Source organism: Dermacentor silvarum, chromosome 10, assembly GCF_013339745.2.
Source record: "Dermacentor silvarum isolate Dsil-2018 chromosome 10, BIME_Dsil_1.4, whole genome shotgun sequence".
NCBI classification, from domain to species: domain Eukaryota; kingdom Metazoa; phylum Arthropoda; class Arachnida; order Ixodida; family Ixodidae; genus Dermacentor; species Dermacentor silvarum.
Genome location: NC_051163.1, coordinates 75,691,736 through 75,714,684, shown reverse-complemented (window position 1 = coordinate 75,714,684; position 22,949 = coordinate 75,691,736). Strand labels below are relative to the sequence as shown.

Here is a 22,949-nt window from a genome sequence, read left to right as displayed (position 1 = left end):
GTCCTGCAGTGGACATAAATATAGGCTGATGATGATGATGATGATGAAAATGTATTTTGGGTGTGATGGGTATGTACACTCGTATGCAGAAACTGATCAGAAACCCTATTAATTAAAGGAGGCAGCCAAAGAAGGCAAGAACACATCGCTCACGTGACACGTAAATGCACTGCTCGGCGAGCGACAGGGCAGTTGGGAAGACGCTGCTCATGAAGATGCCCATCATCATGGTGCCCATGATGAGCACGGCCTTGCTCCAGGGGACGCATAGCATCAGGGTGACGCCCAGCGTGCAGCCGCACTGGACACGCGATGCAGAGAAAACATGAGATGGGAATTAACCGACTCCGTCCGGCGCAACGCATTATCAAGTTGAAAGGCTGACATAATTCACGCGTTTATTGTCCTAGAATGAAACTCTTGCGTGCTCGGCTTGTCGCACTCAGTAAAGCGCTAGACTTTCTTGACCGCGCCTTATCGAATAGCAGTTGTCACCAATTCCCATGTTTTACGTTTTTTCTTTGTACAGTTTTCTGATATGATGACGAAGAGGAGGAGGAAAAGAATGATTTCGAGCACCGAACTCCTCTATACACTTGGATTCTATACCGCAACCTTGATAATTACCCTTCAGTACTCACGAAAACTGATAGAACTGCAGGGCAACCTGAGGAACAATTCAATTTGCATGCGGCAGCAGAGGTGCACTGTTCAATTGTGGTAATTGCGCAATTAAGAGGTTAACTTATCTCTGGTTAAACACTTCGCCAAAGCACGTCACTACCAGCGTTATTACTGCCGCACGCCTCACTTGTTACCCGGTATTCCGGCAAATGCCGACCCGTTTACGTACAATTGTACGTAAACGGATCAGCATTTTATTAGGGTAATAGCTTAAGCTATAACCCTACTAGAGACTGTATACCACAAAACGCGGTCCGTTTGGGAGGATTCTGTGATGTGCGGAGACGTAAATGCGAGCGGCCGCAGTGGTGACGCCACCCGGTGGCGCGGAGCTTACACTGCAGTACTCAAGTATATTCTACTTCGCTGCTGGTGAAGTAGGACATTTCAAAAAGCAACGTGTTCACGATTACGCCGCTGCTGAAAATTTACACCAGCAGCGAAGTAGGGTACACAAGTAGGGTAAGGGCAATAGCAGCTCTGTGTCATGGTTTCCGAGAGTGCGCGCGTCGGCAAGTCTTTCTCCGGCCGTCTCATTCGCACGGAGAGGGCGTAAGTTCGGTGGCGGGCGTAGGCGGCCCCTTCTCCGCGCCACCGCGCTCGCAAACGAGGGCTATTCATGCTTTGGGGAGGCTATCGGCCCTGTTGGTGCGGCTCAGATAAGGCGAGAAAAAGATGCTTTTGGGCTCTTACGTGATCCGTTACTAATTTGAAAGTGCCGGTTGACAGTCTACGAGGGGCAACACGCATGACGGTGCCTATTTATTTTCAAATGCATAACTTTGAAGGTTGAGTTCAGCGCTACCAGGTGGCTACACTGTGCAGGCCGTTCGCGTTTGCATATGCCTTCATCCGGCTAGACGCGCAGTCCGGAAGCGTTTACCGGAATACCGGATACGCTAAATCTCTCTAATAGCTGTTCGCTTCCACCATGTGACCTTGGTTAAAAACGTACACCTTCAATATCTTAATGTTTACTTCGATCACAGAATGCCTGCTAAGATATCTATTTTACGCCGTGCCGTCCCTGATTCGAAGCGTGACTAAGTGTGACGACAAGCGATTCTGTAGCTCATAATTTCTATTCGTAGTGAAGGTGCGCTTGTGGCACATGGTCACCATTATTCTTCCGAACAGTTTTAGAAGACGACATGGAAACTTCGACGCATTTAACTAGCACTCCGCCCACTGTAGAACAGTGCTGCTCTGCATTTGTGCGGAGTTTTGCTGGTGACGCCTTATTCGCACAAAGTTAACTTAGCAGGCCCGTCATGCGTGATCACATACTGATGAACGACATCAATAAATGTTTAGACCTAGCCACGTATTTTTACCTTTCAGTGTCGGGTTTTAATGGAGGTGACGCACCCCCAGAGTCGGGTTTCTTTCCCGGATATTATATAAGCAATACAACGGCTTATTTTCGGTTATGCAGGAGGGAAAAATGACACGGATAATGGCAAATGCACTATTGCTATATAGTCCTAAACTTCCTGTTATGTTTTCTATCGCCTACCTGGTATTTTTATGACGCGCAGGCTTACGCGATAGCGCCGCCGTGTCAGGTCAAAAAAAAAAAATATCTTGTATAAACGTACGACCGATGGAAGAAGCACGCAAGAGTTGTGGCCTTGCACTAGGGCACGAATATTTGAAGGAGAATCGCCGTGGCAGCGGGTAAAGTCTGGGAGCCAGCCTTACCAGCTGCGTCTGCGCGCTTCACACGGCACGACCACGCCCACGAATGGGCGTGCCCCACAGCGCGCTAACAAAAATCCAGTCTGAGCAAAGCCAAAGAGATGAGAAAATGTGCTTCTAGAGACATTTTTCATATTGCGGAACTACACTGAAGCTCGCCAACTTCATGGTACTGCGTACATTTGGCTGGAGAGAGTATAAAATGTACGGGTATGCCAGTGACACGGCGAGACAGAAACACGGAAACGTACCGGTACGTCAGTGACACTGAAGGGGCTAAACGATGCAATTTAACGAACCTCACAATACAGATCAGGCCTTTCAACCTGTGCATATTATCAAAGCATTAGTCGTGGCGCTCTAGGGTGTGCAGAAGCCTTTGCTCCATAAAAAATCAATCAATCAATCAACCAATCAATCATAGCGATGGACGAACCATGGTGTGGAGGCAATGAGAACTCACCACGTTGCACAGCAGCATGAGGGCCGGGGCCAACTTGGTGGCCAGGACGATGGATATGAGCCGACCCATGGCGAACATGCCCTGCGAAGAACAGAAAATGGAAATGGGAAATGGCAACTGTGGATGATCACGTTCGATTGCGGTAAACGTTCTCAGAGCAAGCGTGGTCCAATGTCATTAGAATTCTATGTTCTGCTTCAACTATCAACCCCGAGCCCTATTCGATCTAATTGTTCGCACCAGGTTCAGGTGGCAGCTCGTTTCATTCTTTCTTCATTTATTTCTTTTATTGCTATCCTCACCAACTACGAGCTACTTGCGTCACCTCATTTCGGAGCTCATGATTAAGTTGGAGGCCTCCTTGAGGCGCTCATAGGGTGCCTCTATACTAAGCCTGCTATCGAGGCTCCTTAGGCGCTAATAAGCGCTCAAGCTGTAGGGCGCCACCTCGTGGACTCCTTGCGCACTCGGCTCTCCAAGTGACCTGTGCCGCACCAGGCCTGCAAGCCTCCGGTGGTTGTTGCGTGGCCTAGGTTGCCGTGGAGTGTCCAGACGTGGGGCACTCAGGGAATGTGAGCAAAATGTCTTATGCAAATCATGTTTGATCTGTTCTGCTTCCTTCTACAGACAGGAAAGAGCAACATTTATTTTATTTATTTATTTATTTATTTATTTATTTATTTTACAATACTGCAGGCCCTCCTCGGGCCCATGCAGGAGTGGTTACAAAATGAGATACAGTACAAAAAAAGGAGAAAAAGAGAAAAGTGAAACCATTGTATCCAAACAAAGAACATAAGCACGCACAAAAGTGAACATACTCAATAAATACACACACTTTGCTTAAAGGAGCGGTTCGCGTACAAGCAGGAAAAGCAACGTTTTACGATAAGTATGCAGCCACAAGAGGCTGCATATGGAATACAGATAACATCAGTCACTTTATTACCACTCGAATTGCAAATTCTGAATACTGTCAATAAATGCATTGACAGATGAGCAGTTAACTGCCTCGGAGGGTAGCATGTTCCAATGGGAAAATGGCGTGTGGGAATAAAGAGTACTTGTGAGTGTTGTTATGACTCGGATGGGGCCGTATTGATTTATTATGATTATTTCGGGCGGAAAGTCTGAATGGTGCTTGAATGTATATTGCTTGTGGTATATGACAGCAACCGTGATAAACTAAGTATAGAAATTTTAACCTAGAAATCATTTTACGTTGAGCTAGTGGTTGAATGTTAGCCTTGACGCGCAGATTCGCAGTGCTTGCTTGACGCTAATATTGTGAATATATGAATCTTAATGCTACTTTCTGTATGCGTTCTAGCTTGTCGGTTAAATACTTCTGGTGCGGAGCCCAAATTGAGTCAGCATATTCTAAAGCGGGTCTGATGAGGGTTCTGTATGCATTTAATTTAACACTGGGAGGTGTGTTTCTGAGTTTTCTTCTCAAGAAATGCAGCTTACCTAGCTCCTTGTTATATATGTTATTTATATGAGGTTCCCAATTTAATTTCGTTGTAAGAGTGACCCCAAGATATGTGACTTCATTGCATTTTCTGAGTGGTATGTTATTTATTGTGTACGTAAACTGAAGCGCATTTTTCTTGTGTGTGAAGGAGATACAGGTAGTTTTTGTTGCATTCAGTTTCATCCCCCATATGTCGCACCAATTTTGTATTGCGGCTAACGAATCGTTCAGTTTTACCTGATCCTCCCTGGTATTTACTGTTGTGTAAACTACGCAATCATCGGCGAATAAGCGCATTTGAATATGTGGCTGAACACATGATTGAATATCATTGATGTAGATCAGAAATAGGAGGGGCGCAAGAACCGAGCCTTGTGGTACACCAGAAAAAACGTTGAGGTACCCAGACATAATATCATTCACAACTACGCATTGCCTTCTGTTTTCGAGATAGTTCTTTATCCATGAAACTGTTTTCCCGTGTATACCAATGGCACTTAGTTTAGTAATAAGAGCTGGATGGGGAACAACATCAAAGGCCTTTGAAAAATCTAAGAAAATGGCATCTATTTGACTTCTGTTATTTATTGAGGTAGCTATGTCATGGGTTATCTCAGCTAACTGAGTAATAGTAGATAAACCTGAACGGAATCCATCTTGCCGGCCGTATAGTAGGTTATTATTCTCTAAGTGCAATATTATGGCCTTATAAATAATATGTTCGAACAATTTACTGGATCCACATGTTAATGAAACAGGTCTATAGTTCTTTACGTCGAGTTTAGAGCCAGATTTGTGCACAGGTATTACTTTGGCCATTCGCCAGTTGTCAGGTATCACTGAAGTATCCAAAGATCGCCATATTACGATGATGAACCTCGTGCTGCGTCACAACCATTCCACTGGTCTGCCAACATCCGCCGCTCACCTTCTCCATGTCGACGCTCCCCATCACCGATGCGGCCTCGACCCGAAGCTCGGGAAGACGAAAACTAATCGTCGCAGTCCATGAGGCAAGGGCTGCGACGCCGTCGAAACGCGAAAGTCCTCAACGTAGCCCGGCCAATGTGATTGACGTGTTAGTTGACGGTGCGCGCATATATGCCCTCGTAGACACCGGAGCCGCTGTATCAGTTATGGACGCCAAGCTCTGTTGCTTCCTTCGAAAGATCACGACGCCCCTTGCTGGATTGTCCCTTCGCACCGCAGGCGCATAGCGTATTCACCTGATAGCAGCGTGCACTGCTCGTGTTCTCATCGAGGACATTGTATACGCCGTTGGATTTTATTGTGATTTCACCGTGCTCCCCTGAAGTTATCCTGGGGTGGGACTTTCTCGCCCGCCACATCATTCATTGTGCACGGGCCGAACTGGAACTGTCGCCGATGTAAGATATGATGCTTGCCGATAATGCTTCTTTTGTGGACAAACTACTCGTCAGGCACGACACCAACGTACCTCCCAACTTGTCAGTGATTGTCGCTATGCATTGCCAGCAGCATCTCTGACGCCGTCGCACTACTTTCTCCATTCAGCCACTTTTATAATCGAAAAGGTCTGCTGCTACCTTTTGGGATCAGTGAACGTCAAACAAGGCTCCACAGCTATTTTCGTCTGTAACCCCTTGTCCTACCCTGTGATGCTGCTTCAAGGCGAATGTCTTGGCTATGTGGAAGCAATCGACGCCGTAGAAATTACGGATGCCCCTGAAAACACGTCCTGCGCCAGTTACAGCACGCTCGGTTCTCTCTCTACGTCTGACCCTTGGCCCACAGCCACAGGTGTGTTCGATTCATCTATTGCCGATGGTCTCACCCCAGCTCAGCGTTCTCAGCTTCTGCGCATCTTAGAAGAACTTCGTTCTTCTTTTGATGTCGGGCAACTTTCCCTGGGCCGGACGTCTGCTGTCAAGCACCATATTGACACTGGCTCCCAATCGCAATTGCGGCAATGCCTATATTGCGCCTCTGTAGCAGAACGTCGTGTGATTAATGAGCAAGTCGACGAATCAGCAAGTGCCGGCTTATTTGTCTTGTTGTTGTCATACGAAACCTTGAAGGTATATTATGTACGGTTTTTATTCTATCGTGGCACAAAGGCTAAAATAGTGTAGGCACTGAAGAAGCAGAATAAGAAGCTTTTCACAAAATACAAATACATTTCGAATTTTGCTGCCAGGACATCTGAAAAGAAAAAAAAGCCGACAGATCCCACGCCCTGCGGGAATCTATGTTATGCAAAGCAGCGTGTGGGAAGCCTAAGTTAGCGAAACGACCATGACAGCCCCAAGATGTAGGCGGTTGTTTCATGACCTACATGATGCACATTTCATGATATTCATGCAATGACGTATCATTTATGTTCATCATATACTCTTGTCATACTATGCCAATTTCGGTACCTACCAAGTTAACGAAACAAGCATGAGAGCACCAAGACGTAGGCTGCTAGACAGATAAATACTCTCAAAGTGGCAAATGTACGCAAAGAAATGCTTCGCATTTAAAGCGTCAGTTAGTGAAAGCAAAGTAGCCTGCATAATAAATCACAATACATTGAGTGAAACTTGTATGCAAAACAATTAGCTAGAAATACAGAGAACGCTCATGCTGTTGTAGAAATCCCTTTGCCCAATACTGTGCGTGGACATGCCTACAAATTGGACGAGGAAGTCGCTTGTGAAAACGTATAAAAACCGCAAACCACGACAATTGATTCAGCCGCAATATGCGATTCATCGTCTGTAAATGTTATTGACTGTAGTTATGCCGTTGTCACCCGCTGTCGGGTAGAAATAGTCATTATTGCGATGTCAATTATACAGACACTCCAGGCGCATTTTTGCCGTCGGTGTCACCGTGATGTCCCGTCAAAAGTCAAAGGGCGATAACGCCGTCGCCGCGCGCCGTATGCTGTATGTGCGAGTGAAAGCGTGCGAGGGGAGCCGACAATTGCAGCTCAATCTCGCGCGCGCAATTGAGGAAAGCGGGGAGGAAGCTCGTCGTCTTTCGTCGGGCACAAGGCACCAGGGTAAGGGTGGAAGGGGGGGGGGGGGGCGTTGTACTCTGGCAGCCTCTGCGAATTCAGCATCCGCGCGCAGTCGCGCGGGCCTTATCTTGATACCGATCTTCGTTGGGGGCAGATTTTTGGTGCACCGACGGCTCGTACCTTTGTGCGTGCTTTGTTCTGGCCGCTCAGTTTGCATTGAAGCAATAGACAGCACTCAAAGTCACTTCGCTCGCTGCTGCCGCAGCGCTTCCTCACGCCAGCGTTTTGACAACGAGTGTCCGCGGTCATCGAGCGTGACGTGTTCAAGTTCGCCTGTGCGCGCCGACACCATGCTTGTTAATTTAGTTATTAAGGGAATGTTTACAAGTTTATACGGACGATAAAATTACTATCCTTACTTTGCATAGCTGTGTACTAATTTGCTATGCTTCGTCTTTCGGGCTAAACTGCGACTTTTTTTAGACAACACCTGATTCAGTAAGACAAGCAGATGTAATCTCGAATATATGGCGGCTCGAACTGGGCTTTTTCGGACGAAGGTGTGTACTGACCCAGAAGAGGGCGTTGAGGTAGGCAGCGTCAGATCTTGGAAGACGCGCAGCTCCCTTCACGGCGTAGGAATAGATGTAGCCACCGTACGCAGCCTGCAAGGAGGGAGAGGTGCGTCAGCGTGAGGCATGGAGCATTTAGACGTCATCATCTATGCGTTTGCGAGGACCAAATTGTAAACAAATATATTCTCTGCACAGAGCTACAGATGAACTCAGACTGCAGGTATGAAATGATATCTAATTTCTTATAAAAAGGGTGCTCGTATTAAACTCCACAACCCAAAGCACACCCTTGAAAAAGCGAATACCTTGCAGTTCGAATGTTGAAGGTTATTGCAATTGAAGCATTTCACAGCCGTCTGCTCAGTCCCGTCGATACTTTGACCTGAGCGTGGCTTATACACCCTGCAGGTAGAGTCGCGTCCAGAAAAGGTCGCCTTCAGCAGACGCCACTCCAGCTTCCGAAAAGCATCACAGCATGCGAGCTTGTTTAACTGTTCGCTCTTGTCGTGCAACGTGCTTCGGCTTCGCTTGCTATCTTTCTGTCGCACTAAATGCAGCAATGATAACAGCTGTGAGGGTTGCCCATGGTTCACATCACAGTGTTGTTGACACATACGCGTGCGCGCACACATGCACATGCACACAAAAACCACACACGCGCAGACAACGCACACACAACACACACACGAACGAACAAACACACAAACACAATACATATACAATGCACGAACGCAGACACAGACGGACGCAAGTACACACATACACATTAAACAATTTAACACCCTTAAACGTGTTAAAAGGGGTGTTCTCATAATTTGCACCCTCGATTCCACCCCTTCAGCACCTATTTTATTCAAAACACCCTATCATAAGGGTGTATTCCACGGTGTGAATTGGCCACGAAGAAGGGTGCTAAATCGACGACTCAAGGGTGTCGAACATATTGATGCATAAATCTGGGCACAAGAGCACGTATACGTCCACACACTGTACAGTGTGTCTATGCATTGCATGTTTTTTCTAAAATTATCATGTTACTGGTATGACGGCCAATCCAAAATGTCACATCCAGAAGTACAAACACTCACTTACCATTTTCATTGATTATCATTAGATTTTGTGTTCACAGTAATATAACAATGCAATTACAGTTAAACCTGCTTATAACGAACCTCCATATAACAAATTCCTGGATATAGTGAAGTTTTGCTATTGCCCGCCGTTACTCCATAGGAGCACATGTATTTCCGAGCTCTGCGTACCAAAGTGGCTGCGGGAGACCGACAACCTAGAGGTTTCGACCCAAATTTTGTCATTTTTGCGCGAGTAGCAACCGGAAGCACCTTCTCCGCCGCGACGGAATGCGAAGCGGCGACGTCGCGCTTGGCGCGCTCGAATTCACGGCGACAGCGAGGCGAGAGCGAGCGCACGTGTGCGTGCGTGCGTGAGGCGGGCCTGCATCCCTCGACCCGGTGATCTTGTCGCCGCGGGCGTGACCTTTCTCCGTCCCTTTATTCAAACCTGATCTCGCCGCTTGCTGCAGCTGGCCTAGCCCGCCAAGCCAGCACTCTCCTTTTCCTGTTGATGTTGCCGAAGGAAACAAGAAACGTTTCTTTTTTATCAACGCGCTGGCAGCGCCACTCTTTGGTTACTGTGCAAGTTTCTGCGCTTCACTAACATGACACTAGGTGACACTATACGACGCTACGACGCCATCGTGTCGCTCGCTCTTCGTTTCCGACGCCTCGCGCTTGTGCGAAACGACACGCGGCCACGGATCCAGTACCTGGTGTGAGATTCCAAGGATGAGTGCTTCCTCGAAGAAACGCAAGATATTGATCTTGTTTTCAGTTCGCTTTGAAGATAAGCATGAGCGGGCGCACACTTTTTCCACATCGCAGATCGCTTTCAAGATACGGCGGCCGCCGCCGAAGTAAACGCCTCCCTTTCTCGCCTCCGCCGCCGTGCCTAGCGCGGAAGCGCGCTCGTCCCCCTCCCCCCCCTCTCTCCCTCGCACACGCGAGATACGAGTCGGCTGACCCCCCGCAAGCTTTCACTCACACACACAGCGTACAGCGTACGGCGCGCGGCGACGATGTTGCCGTGTTTGGACTTTACACGGAACCTGAAAGCGACGTCCACGGTGACAGTACAAATGCGCTTCGCAATAAAATGTGCTTCTGCGCGGTTACTACTCCAACGGCGACAGCGAAGTCGCATCCCGTACCGGCAGCTTCTACACGTTACCGGGAACTTATCTCGAAGGCCATGCTTTTGTGCGCAGCAATCGGTAACAGCTGTACGAGCAGGAAATACGTCATTGTGGCCATGTTGCAAGCTGACTATTGCTGGCAACTGTCGTCCGGGCGTCGCAACTCGAGAATCAAACGTCTGCGCACATCAGATTTTGCCGATTTTATGCCAGAACAAGAAACACAGTACACACTAACCGTTTGGTGGGCAATGAGCGACTACGGCTTAAGCGGTCAGCCAATGCATGGGGTTCAATGGGGGCTGGGTAGGGAAATCTTCGCGACTACGTTTAAACCGCAATTACACATTAAGCGGGTATGTATTAACGAGGTTTGACTGTACTATCCTTTTTTCGTATATTAATCGATGCTTCACCTTTCGGGCGAAACTGGGACATTTTTGTTCATTGCAACTTTAATGTATTGGGAGTAAATATTGAGCGATAGTACATACGGTAAGCGTTTCTTTTTCGAATTTTCTTGCCGAACCTGCATATAGCGAAATCCTCTCTATAACAAAGTTTTTCGGGAATTTGTCAATTTTGTCAACCTGCTGTACTTTAGAGGTAGCATATACAGCCTTTAGGTCTCTCTGGGTGGTTTGCATGCCTTTCGAGAGTTGTCGCCTTTAGTCCTATTAGAATTCCAAACTAGTTTGGAGCACTGTGGAAGCTGCAAGGCATGCCCAGGCTCTCGAGAATGTGTTTGAGGAAGCTGCAGGTGCAGGTTGAGAAGGTTGCAGTTAGTCGCACAAAGGTTTTTTTTTTATGTGATAACAGTAGGAGTGTCAAAGCATTAAAAAGTATGTGTGTGAAGTGTCGGAAGCATGTCATATGGCAGAGGTGTGTGCAAGTGTGTGCGTAGTGCAAGTGACGGTGGTCTGCTACGGACCACTGTCAGTAGCTTGAACAGATAGGACATGCGCGTCGAGTGAGCTGCTGAACAACACTTTTATTGCGATAGCAATTATATGGACACTTCAACCAGATTTCTGCCGTCGGCGTCGCCGTCACCGTGAGGTTCCGTATGAAGTCCAAAGGCGATAAAAGCGTAGCCGCGCGCCGATGCGCGAGTGAAAGCGCGCGGGGGACGCGCGCTATCACGGAGAGCGAACGCACGGCGGAAAGCAAACGCGACCGTCGCGCGAAAGGCCGTGGGGGTATGGCAGGGAGGCGGGGCGACGCTGTGCTGCGGCACCAAATGCTTATCTTGCAACAGGCCGCAAGGGGAACTGGCCACTCAATCTCCCACGCGAAGGCAAGAAAGCGGGAAGGTAGCGTGGGAGGGGGGGGGCGGCAGCTTCTACTCTGCCAACAAATGCATTTGTACTTTGCCCGCTTGCGGCGGTCACCCGCACCGTCTCTTATCTTCACACCGTTCTGACCTTTGTATGCACTGTGCATTCGACGCTCAGTTTCCGTTGAAGTGATAGACCGCACGAACCTTCGCCCGCTGCGGCGGCTGCGCTTGCTGCCAGTGTTTTGACAGTCGTTGACTGCGGTCATTCAGTGTGATCTATTCATGTTTGCTTGTGCACACTGACACCACGCTTGTTAATTCAGTTAGTAAACGAATGTGTGCAAGTTTATGCAGCCGATAAAACTACTATCCCTACTCCGAATTGCTCTCTACTAATTTGATATCGCAACTGATGCTTCGCTTTTCTGGCGAAACAGCGACTTTTTTTAATGTGGTGAACGCAGTTTCAATTATGGATTTCGAACTCACAAGAGGTGCGACGCAATGCTAACCTATTTCTCTCACATTTACCACTAAATCGCCACCGATTTGTTTCTTTGTTTGACCCGCTGGCGCTGTTTGGCCCGAATTGGCAAGAAAGCACATTAATCAAATTTGTTTGACTCACACCAGTTATAGGCAGTACTGTAGTGCAAATAACTAGTGAGAACTGGTGCAGACTTCCAATGTAGCACTAAAAAATTACTCATGAGATTCAACTTAGTTTCTTAATAAATCGTTGCACCCACTTAACACTGTAATGAATAATAAATTATGCAAAGCATTTTGGTACATTGTTGAAAACAGCGTGTAAGCATACAAACATGCAGCTGTGTGGCAATTTCAATACAGTTATTTGACTGCATCATCTGAGGTAGGAGGTTTTCATTTTTTAAGTAAGCTGCACTGTGTTCATATCTTGGTTTTTTCTCTCGAAAACCGAGATGAGGCTTATTGCCAGTGATCTTGTTTCTCTTGTACTAATAGCTTTTAGTCATCTGGAGCTTAAAGCGTCTTTTCTTGCAGGTCATCCAGATGACAGCAGCAGTTTCACAATGGTAGTGAGAAACTAGGTGGCATCCATCAGAACGCCATCAGGGGCAAGTCAGTTACGTTCGCCTTCAGACAGATGGTTGATGTCTCGTTCAACGCATTTGTGAAGACAACATGATAAGTATGTAAAGGCGTGTAGTCTGATATAACGAATGAAGTTTTATTTTAACACCGTGAGGCTCCTTTGGCGGCTCAAGGGCGATATCATGTGCAGTTGTGGGCAGTTTTCAGATATTGCCTATGGTACAGTGTACACTGCCGGGCTGAAAGTTGATTCTAGCATATATGTGCATTTGTATGACGGCCTTACATAATGAGCGTTTTCTTTAGTGGAAAGATGTTCACAGATTGAGGCATTGCGCAGTATTGTATTGTGCATTCAGTGATAATTTCATATGACCTTCCTCCCACTTATTTATTTGCAGGAAATGAACACTTTTTTACCTATTAAACTGAGCTTCTTATTTTCTTTTGCATCAAACTCTTCTGCGTTTAATTTATTATCGTATAATACTCACAACCTTAAACTTCGAGCTTTTCTTATTTTCTGATTCAGTATAGAAATCACAATACATCTGGTTGCAGTCTAGACTGCAAGGAAACCTAAGAGGTATACAAGAAACCGTGACTCTTGTGGGTGTTAAAAAACTCTTCAGCAGACAATGCGCGTATTTCTTTTACTGAGCTGCTCCTAAAAATTGTAAACATGTATCATTTCACACAGTCATGCAGCAAATAGCAGCCATATCATTCTTTCTGAGCACAACCTTTCATCTTTTGCATCGTGAAAACCTGGCTCCTGCTTGTTGTCGGACAAGTCTTGGAAAATGATTTTCACGATTTTGAAACAACACAAAGTATTTGTTGGGGCTAGACAGTTTTGAGACTAGAACTTGTACATGGTCACTACAGGAGAAGAAAAAAAACTGGTGCACAGGAGCGCTTAAAACATTTACCTAGATGTGTTGCTTGTAGTCATTCTCCAGAGGGCAAAATGTACCTTTAAGTGAGAGATTGACCTTGAATCATAGTGGGGTGGGGAGCAGATCAACAGCAATTGCGAATCATGCATGTAGTAACAGCACAAGATGAGAAATGATTGTGGCACTGCAGTGCAGTGAATGGGTCAACACTTACATGCAATCTCCCCAGAAAGGAGGAACATAAAATATATGCGTGGAGTAAACATGGTTTTTGGAGACAGCAAAACATTTCAGGCTCCCGTTGAGAGACTCCGGCATGAAGGACCAGGTAAATAGTGGGAGATCAAAATAAACTGAGTAGCAGGGACTTCATCGTTTAGTGCATGAACTAGAATTTGGGAGTATGAGTGAAGGATTGTAAGTTTAAATAAGGGAGTGCTGCTTATCATTGTATTAAACTTGCATTACCGCATTGTATTACCGCACCCAAGTACAAATGATTTCGAAATTGGCAATGTATTCTAAAGCACTTAATCCACCTGTTGTGGCCAGCAGAGTACCTTAATGCGAGAACAGTGGCTTGTTCTTATAAGGCCACCAATAATACTGCACTGTGCACCTAAACAGTAGTAAATGTAGAATATATTAGGTTTTTCTTTTACAATAAGAAGTCATTTTCACGCGACATATTTTATAACAGACCATTGCCTTCGCTCGTGTGCTTCTGCATTTCATGTATTTCCCTAATTGACCTTGGCATTCTCCCCAATTTCTTCAAGGTCATCAATACTTGAAAATTTCGAACTTGCAATTTAATACTGAAAATGTATTCCTTTAGCTGGTTAAAAATACTTCAAGGCAAACTTGGTCTCTTTCAATGCTTCCATGTTGTTTCTCCTTTAATAAGGACAGATTTGATCAGTTCATATTTTGTTAACATACGTTTGTGGTAAATGTAAATTTTCTTGTATTTACAAATGTGTTTGTGGATTTATGTATATATTGTACTCTGTATTGTAGCACGCAATAAACTTGTTCACATTTCCTTTAAAATGCATCATAATATGCCTTGCCGGTCTGTGTTGCATGTTATACGGATCTGGAAATCGTGATAACTATTGCGGTAGATGTACATGCCCAAAAGTATTCGCTTTGTGAGGTGGTACTTGTGCAGCGAACACAGGTTTGGTGGTATACGCCCTGAATGACTAATATTTAATGCGATCCACGCCTATGAATGTTGTGTATGCCCATCGAAGCTTCAAACTCCGCTACCAGACGCTGTGTTTGGTAGCCGAACTTGAAGCTTCGCGCATACACGAGAGTTATGCGTGGATCGCTCTGAATAGTAGTAGTTCAATGTGCGCACAGCCGAGCCTGCCTACCGTGCACACGATAGAAACAAAAAGCTTTTACACCCTTCTAACACCCATTTAAAGGGGTGGTAATATGGACGAGCACCCTAACACCCTAACTTTATCTTGCTGGCCACCCTTCCTCTAGGGTGTAGGTAACAGCACCTTTAGGGTGTCCGTCTGGCGATAAACTGATTTACACTCGTAAGGGTGTTAAAATGCTTAGTGTGCACACACACACACGAACGAACGCACACGCATACACACTATCCTGTTCGCCTTTGCCCTTCCCACCTGTGGAATACCTGTTTTATTTTCCATTTAGATATTTCAGCTTTCGTTCAAAAGCCCTTGCGCAAAAAAAAATTTTAAAAAAGAAATTCGCGCAGGAACTGCTCTAGGAGTTGTCTAAGTATGCGTAAGCATTGTGCCACTTGCTCATCTCCACGCAGCCCGGTGTTGTTATCAATGTTATAAAACTTGATCTGACCAGCATCCGACGGCGACACGCACGGCGGCGCAAGGTGAATTGATAACGCAAGCAAACTACTGCAGGTAGCCGCACCATGTGCTCTGATGATGTTCTGGTCATTATAAGCCATTAATCGCTGGGCCTTACCCATCCGCGTCGAACCATTATCAACTATGATTAGCCGTACTCCGGCGGTGGCTGTGTATGGCGTGGCCGTGCAAAGAAGGAAAGCGGGGAGGTAGCGCGCCGCCTTCCTCCATAGCGTACATCCAGGTGAGAGGAGGGAGGTGGGGCGTTCTAGTCCGGTGGTGGCTGCGTGTGGCGTGGTCGCGTGGGCCCTATCGTGAAAACGATCTGCCATGAGAGCAGAGTGCGGCGAGTGCTGATACCTTCATGTGCACTGTGTTCTCGCCACTATAGTTCACGTTGAAGCGAGAGGCAGCACAAAGGTCAATTCGCTAACTGACGCGGGCCCTGTCTAGAAAGTGATCTTACGCGATGGACGGATGCACGGGTCTCCACGTTGGTTAGGCCTAGAAATGCTTACGCATTTAATAAGTATTACGCACCATCTCCATTGACTTCTTCCTACAAACCTGGACAATATTTTGAAACAGGGTGAAGGAATTAAACACAGTCTCCTGTGGAGGTTAGCTAAATGATGCGTAAGAATTTTCTACTAATCACCTAATGTATCATCCTCGTATTCTGCTGTGTTTGGTATAATTGCGAGACACCGCGAAAGAATTGTGAAACGAAAAAGTGCGGTTTCGACACGGCAATGCTAAGTGACACCAGCATGAGACGACGAAGAGGCGAGTAGTAGCAGTGTTCACTCATGGTATATCATTTTGAGGCAGCAACAACATATGATGGTGCGTTTGGATGATGCCGCTGTTTATTGGAAGATGAGCACTAGCCGATGCGTGCTTTAGTACGTGACGTAATTTAACAGTGTCACGTTTGGTAGGCCTCGTACGTAGACGTGATCGATGACGTTGCCTCCTCTCGATGCAAACCGTTATCAACCGTACTCTGGCGTCGGCTGCGTATGGCGCGGCCATGCGAGCCCTATCTTGAACGCATTCTGGAATAGGGCCAGAGTGCATCGAGTACTAATAGCTATGCGGGCGCTGTGTTCTCGCCGCTTAGTTCGCGTTCAAGCGAGAGGCGGCACGAAGGTAAATTGGCCTGCTGCTGTGGGCCCTATCATGAAAGCGATCGTTTAAAGTTACGGACGGAAGAGTTTCCTCGTTGGGTAGGCATAGGAATGCTTACGCATTTAAAAGTTTAAGTATCAGAGGAATAGTCTCAGTTTCCCCAGAAGAGACTATTAATGTACACCATTTTTATCTCTGCTTATTTTGGGTAAAAACAAGATATAGAACAGTCACAGTGTCATCACGGCTGCTGCCGGCGCCAGGAAGCGATGGCGTGTTAACAGTGCGAATGACCGACAGGTCGCCTCGTGCATTGAAAACGAGTAGTCAAATTTTTCTGACATATGAAAGTGCATTGACGTCACCTGAAGTCCGTCATAGAGGAACATCATGGCCGCGGTGAGGAGCGCAACCAGAATGATCTGTGAGGTACCCGTCGCCTTGCCCGTCTTGTCCGGGATGGCTGGTACTGCCGGCACAGAGATGAAAACGGAAAGAATAAAATTAAATCATGCAGGTATCTGCGGCGAGTTTCGGCAGCTACATATCAGCTATTATTTCGCAAATATTATGTCGCAGGTACAGCAAAATCACGTGCTTGTGAACCAGCTAGATGAGGTCATTTGACATCTAGCCTGCTTTAATTTTACGCCACCCTGTTAGTCAAAACAAGGCTGCACCGCAGGCTGCGCTTCGCAGTACTGCGGGCGTAATCATAATTTCAAAAAAATAATTTGCGGCCGATTATTTATTTATTTATTTATTCAAAATACCTTACAGGCCCATTGAAGGGCATTGAGTAAGGGGGGCAACAGTAATTACAAGTTAAAAAAAAAGATACAAAAAAATAAATAAAAAACAAAGATACAGACGAAAAAAAGGGCAACAATACAAATATTACAAAAAAGCAAAGTGTAACATCTTTATACATTATTAATACGCCACGAATTCAAGTTATCACGGAATGTTTCGCGATTAGAGATGGATGCAATGTGATTTCGGCTTACACGGCCAGAAACGCGGAACTAGGCTTTTCTGACGATTTCCTTTAGCCTTCCCATTTAAACATGTGTCGTAAAGTTTGTAATTAAGAAGTTTATTATTATAACCGCAATAATTAATAAATTGCTTGCTTTGGTGTTTCTTGTAAATGATGTCCGCCGGAGCACACAATTATTCTGTAGGTATGTAATTCGTGTAACTTTTGTGGACTTTTTTTTAAGTGTCCAAAGTAAAACATTAAAAACATTGTAGTATAGTTTGCCGGTGGCTGCTGTATGCAAAACGTCAATATGCGAAGCTAGGGCACAGCGGAAAATTTTCCATTGAGGTACACGTGTCCCGTTAAAACTGAAATGCATGGTACAAGCCCCCAGAATGCTCCAAGGACGGCAATAAGATAATTCCAATATTAAATTTGTGACATTTTATATAACTAGTTACATTCCAGCGACTCATAAGCAAGAAAATTATAATCTATAGGCCCTCAAGTAGTTCTACAAGTTCACAACAGCCTGTGAAATTCAAGATTCTGAAACTCAGTTCACTATGTAGTCCTTGAGTGTAAAAAAGTCTGCGTACGTTCGAAGTAAACAAAGCAGTAGCTGTTAGCGTGTGACTGGTTAACCATTCAAGCCAACCCCGTAGCCTTACCAGATGGGTCGTCCACGGATTCGTACCAGGCCTTTTTCGTTCCCGGATCCTGGGATGCAAGGCGCCGTCGGTACCACTGCTTTGCCACCAAGGACAGAGCCAACAGGACCACGGGGACCTTCGGATCGAAGAGTACTTTATTAACAACACCATGACTCCCATTGTTTTTCTTTTTATTGCGATAGCAATTATATGGACACTTCAACCGGATTTCTGCCGTCGGCGTCGTCGTCGTCGTCGCCGTCGCCGTCGCCGTCGCCGTGGGGTTCCGTATAGATAAAATCTTCGCCGCGCGCCGTATGCCCCAGCGGAAGCGTGGGGGGACGCGAGCTATCACGGAGAGCGAACGCACTCAATCTCCCACGCGCAAGCAAGGAAGCGGAAAGCCAGCGCCGGAGGGAGCAGGGGGGGGGGGGGGCACTTCTCTGTCAACAACCGCGCTCGTCGCTCGGCCGCACAGTCTCTTATCTCTCCCACGCGCAAGCCAGGAAGCGGGAAGCCAGCGCCGGAGGGAGCATAGGGGGAGGGGGGGGGGGCGCACTTCTACGCTTCCAACAACCGCGCTCGTCGTTCGTTCGACCGCACCGTCTCTTATCTCCACACGGCTCTGACCTTTATGCCGCTCAGTTTCCGTTGATAGACCGCACGTACCTTCGCCCGCGCAGCGGGCGAAGGTACGTTGCGCTGCCAGCGTTTTGACAGTCGTTGGCTGCAGTCATTCAGTGCGATCTGTTCATGTTTGTTTGTGCGCGCTCACACCACGCTTGTTCATTCAGTTAGTAATAGTCGGGCCACATTTTCCAACGCACGCTACACATGCAATGCTGCCCAGATCGGCAGTGCAGCACTACAGGTGTGTCCCTTCGCACGCGCTGCCCACGGTAAGCGCTTCTCATCAACACCACCGTTTCACACGCGCCTTCTCGTGGTCATCGAGTCTCTCTTCATGTCGGTCTACTTACGCCGCAGCACACCTGCGTACTTAATCAGCTCATGTTTACTACAATTCATATTGCTACCAAGGCCGCTCACCTTACTTCGTATGACATTGCTGTGTTGCTATCGCATTCATTGCTTCGCCCTTAGGGCGAAACTGTGACATTTTTTTTTATATAAACATTTCCCCTCAAAAGGCCGGAAAACATTCGAGTAATTTGAAAATACTAGCTTTCCGAAAAGAAGCTGTGCAGTGAGAAAAATAAACGACAATATTACGATAATTGTGAATGACACCGCAGTTTCACGTGCGATATAGCAGCGCAAGACCAGTACTTCTGATCACGTCTGTGGGGTGCACTCAAAGAACGGGGGACGAGGACATCATCACACTCTGCAGGAGCTGCAGGCTACGATCACCCGCCACATTGCACAGATAGCACCAGCAACCTTACAACGAGTGTTAAACAATATGCAGCGTCGTGGACAGACACGTCTTCAAGCCGGTGGTGGGCATTTTCAGCATTCCCTTTAGTGATCACTACACTGCCGCAGCCCTTTCAAATTTTAGGATCACCATTCCCACTGCACGGTTTCTTTTCGGACAACCAGTAGTTCGACGTCGAAGTAAGACAACTGCCATTTCATTTACTCATGGTGACATTGAGTACTATTGAGCGCAACATTGAGTAAGCTCAATATTTCCTGTAATAGATTTCATCTTGAGTGGGATTCGAAAAAATGACGGCGGCACTCGCCATGAGCAGGGCCATGATCCAGAATGCGTAGTCGATGTGCGTCTTGCGTTGGGCCTCGGCGAGCGAGGTAGCCGGAAGGCCTCCCCCAGAAAGATTCATGTCCTCCTGGTCCAGCATGGATTCCGTGCTGTTGTCAATGAACACCGAACAGTCCTCGTTCAGCAGGAACGGCTGCGCGATCATCGGGCTCACGAACGCCCCGATGCCATAGAAGAAATGCAGCGCCTGCATCGTGCAAATTGTGGCGATGCATAAACTAGAAGGAATAGGTCTTCTATTGAAAGGGCGGGGAGGGGCAGGGGGAGAAAACGGCCAAGGAGGGAGCATGACGTCACGCTGTCAATCTCCTCTTCCCAGCCGTCGCTTCACTGTTTCTCTCTGCCGTGCCTCCAAAAGTCGGCCCAGCACGTGACTTTTCGCTCAGCGGGCTCAGCCCGCGGTGTTCGGTTCTCAGTACACTATAGGTTTAGTCGACACGGACGTGTTCAGGAGCTTGGAAACAGCTATGCGCACGTTTTCTCCAAATAAGGCTGTGCCTACTCGGTTGTTTATTGCAACGTATACGTTTATTGTCTTCACTTCAACGTACAGCATCACTAGTCACAGGTTGGTGCCGCAGCCGTCGTCTTTTTGTAAGAGCGTGCGCTGAGCGCGGTGGTGGAACACACTAAATAATACCACGACATGATCATGAGCTGGGCCGAGCTTTACTGGCTTCATTTTTTTTTATCTCGTGATGATCCCTCTTACAGCTTTTCCTTCTTCTATGCTTGAGTGGAAGCGTGAATGGGAACAGAGAATGCATAGCTTTCCATCCTCCGGCGGGCACCTTAACGTAGTTGGCTCATTTGGTCTAAGGTTAGGTCAGATTGGGTTAAAAGCACTGAAGTCTCGTACTGCGCTGCGTTGAATTCCAGCTGCCGGAAGACAGGCTCAACGATCGCGCATCGTCTGACTCACCAACAGACCCATTATGCCACTGTATTTTCTTTTGTCTCGTTATTGTTGGTGTTGGGTTTCCAGTCCTCGCAATTCTACTTAGTGCCTTGGCCATGTCCACACAGGCCTCCAAACGCATTTTAAAAACAACTTTTAGGACTTTTTTAGTATGGCACTAATTTATCCATTATGTTTTGCTTCCAATGACGAGCAGGTGGAACACAGCTCGAAGAAAATAACCTTGCATAAATAAAATCTGGGGATCTTACTGGCCGATATACCATGATATGATTATTAGGCACACCGTATAGTGGAGGACCCTGTATCAATTTTGACCACCCGTGGTTCTTTTACGTGCACCTAAATCCAAGCACACGAGCGTTTTTCCATTTCGACGCCATCGAAATGCGGCCGCCACGGCCGTGATCCAATCCGCGATGTCGAGCTCAACAGTGCAACAGTGCAACGTTCAGCACGTGACAACACCTACGTTCGATTGGGTCTCAAAAACTACCATTGGCGCACCTATGTAAAATTTCCCGAGATATGTTTATGAATGTGTTTATGAATAATCTATCTCCAAAACAAGCGGTCAGATCTCCATCCGATTGTTGCTGAGCTAAGTGCGGAATCACCCCTCTTGTCATTTTTTTTTTTTGCAACTTCACCTGCATCCTGTATGTAGTTCGACTGAACTTCACGTATCAGCCCCTTTTTTTCACAGTACAAACTCCTGCGAGAATTTCTTTAAGTGGAGCGCATGTTGGCCTCTCGTGAACAAAAAACCACTAACTCGTTCACGCCAATGCCGCGTTCACGTTGGTGGAAGACAATTGCATTTGCTTTCTCCAGCGTTCGACCTTTCTTTTTTGTTTTGTTTTCTGGCGTACACACGCATTAAACCTATATCTACACTTCAAAAGGCGAAGGCAATGTGTGTCATAAGCGTGACAGAAGAGAAAGAGAGAGTGAGTACGCACAAGCAGTATCATTGTAACTTATGACATTGTATGACGGCACATCAAAAATACAAAAAAATACAAGTTTTTGCAATATGAAAGTCAACACTAAGCGCCGATCACCTCATCTGCCAGTACTGCTCCTGCTTCGACGAACAACGTCAGGCTCTCCAGCGTCGTAGACTGGACGATCGGCTTTTTACCGAAGGAAAGGTCCTGTGAACTTGAACTCACAGCTTAATAACCAAGAAAAGCCACACGAACTATTCTTCAATTAATATACCTAAAGGCGACAAACTTGACTGCCCTTCTGTAAAAACGCTGTACATCGTCCAGTGAAACCACGCAATTTGAACTCTTCTCTCACTCTTTCACTCCACCCCTCCCCACGTGTAGGTATAGCACACTGGACAAAGTCTAGCTAACCTCGTTGTCTTTCCTTCTCTCCATCCATCTACATGCCAGCATGCTAAACATGTGGAGTGTGGGACTCACTTGTAGGAAGGGCGAGACGTCCTTGGAGTATATGCGTATCATGTACACGTTGGAGACGGTGTCGATGCACCCCATGAAGAAGCCCATGATGGCCAGCACCACGGCCAGCACGGCCAGCACGTGACACACCGGGAATCAGCGCCATGGTCATCGTCATCATGGCCGTGCCCAGCACCAGCGTCAGGTTGGGCGTCAGCCTGCGCGTGTCGGGGTGAAATATAGATTTGATGATCTAATAAAAAAATATTCGATGGTCAGCAAATAAATTGTGGCAGTTGGTTCGCACAGACGCGGGTCTACAATAGTGATGATTCTTGCAGTGATTTATAGTAGCGTTCATTTAGCTGCTCCCCTATCACGTGCGTCATCCTGTTCCTTGTACACTTCAAGAGGCACTGAAGAGGGACATTGAATTGCTCAGGAACGATTAAGCACTCTTCTAAATCTAATATTGTAATTCACTTGACGGGAAAATCTTCATTATTAATGCGAAAAAAAAGCGCCGAACCCCCTCCCACCCTCCCCTTTCAAGTTTCCTTCCGAAAGTTCAGCGCCGGCACTTGAGTGTCTTGTCACGGATTTCAAAGCGTTTCCTCGCATTCTAACTCTTTATTTACCGGAAAAAAATCCTGGAGCTTCTTGTTTTAAGCCGTTGGCGCCTTTAGGGTACAATTTAGGCCTTCTTTACCGATAGAAGATAAAATATACACTGGAGTGGACGCCGTCAAAATCAATGGCGGCACGGCGTGCAGGTGAGCGAATTTCCCTACTGCATCGCAAAACCGTTTTTTTTTTTTTTTTTGTTCTTTGCATCGTCTCTGGTTTACGAGTTTCCGATCACCTGAAGAGTGGTCACTTTGCTATGCAATATC

The 22,949-nt window shown here is 46.7% G+C and overlaps 1 protein-coding gene across 1 annotated transcript in view; it reads right to left on the bottom strand.

Moving 5' to 3' along the window:
- Nucleotides 1-22,949, bottom strand: part of LOC119431635 (major facilitator superfamily domain-containing protein 4A-like) — a 42,965-nt gene that overhangs the window by 6,362 nt on the left and 13,654 nt on the right. The window contains exons 5-8 of the mRNA XM_049657959.1: nt 16,703-16,806; nt 7,881-7,973; nt 2,846-2,926; nt 154-301 (exon numbers count right to left, since the gene is read on the bottom strand). Coding sequence (XP_049513916.1) covers nt 154-301; nt 2,846-2,926; nt 7,881-7,973; nt 16,703-16,806 — 426 coding nt within the window. The remainder of the gene's footprint in view (nt 1-153; nt 302-2,845; nt 2,927-7,880; nt 7,974-16,702; nt 16,807-22,949) is intronic.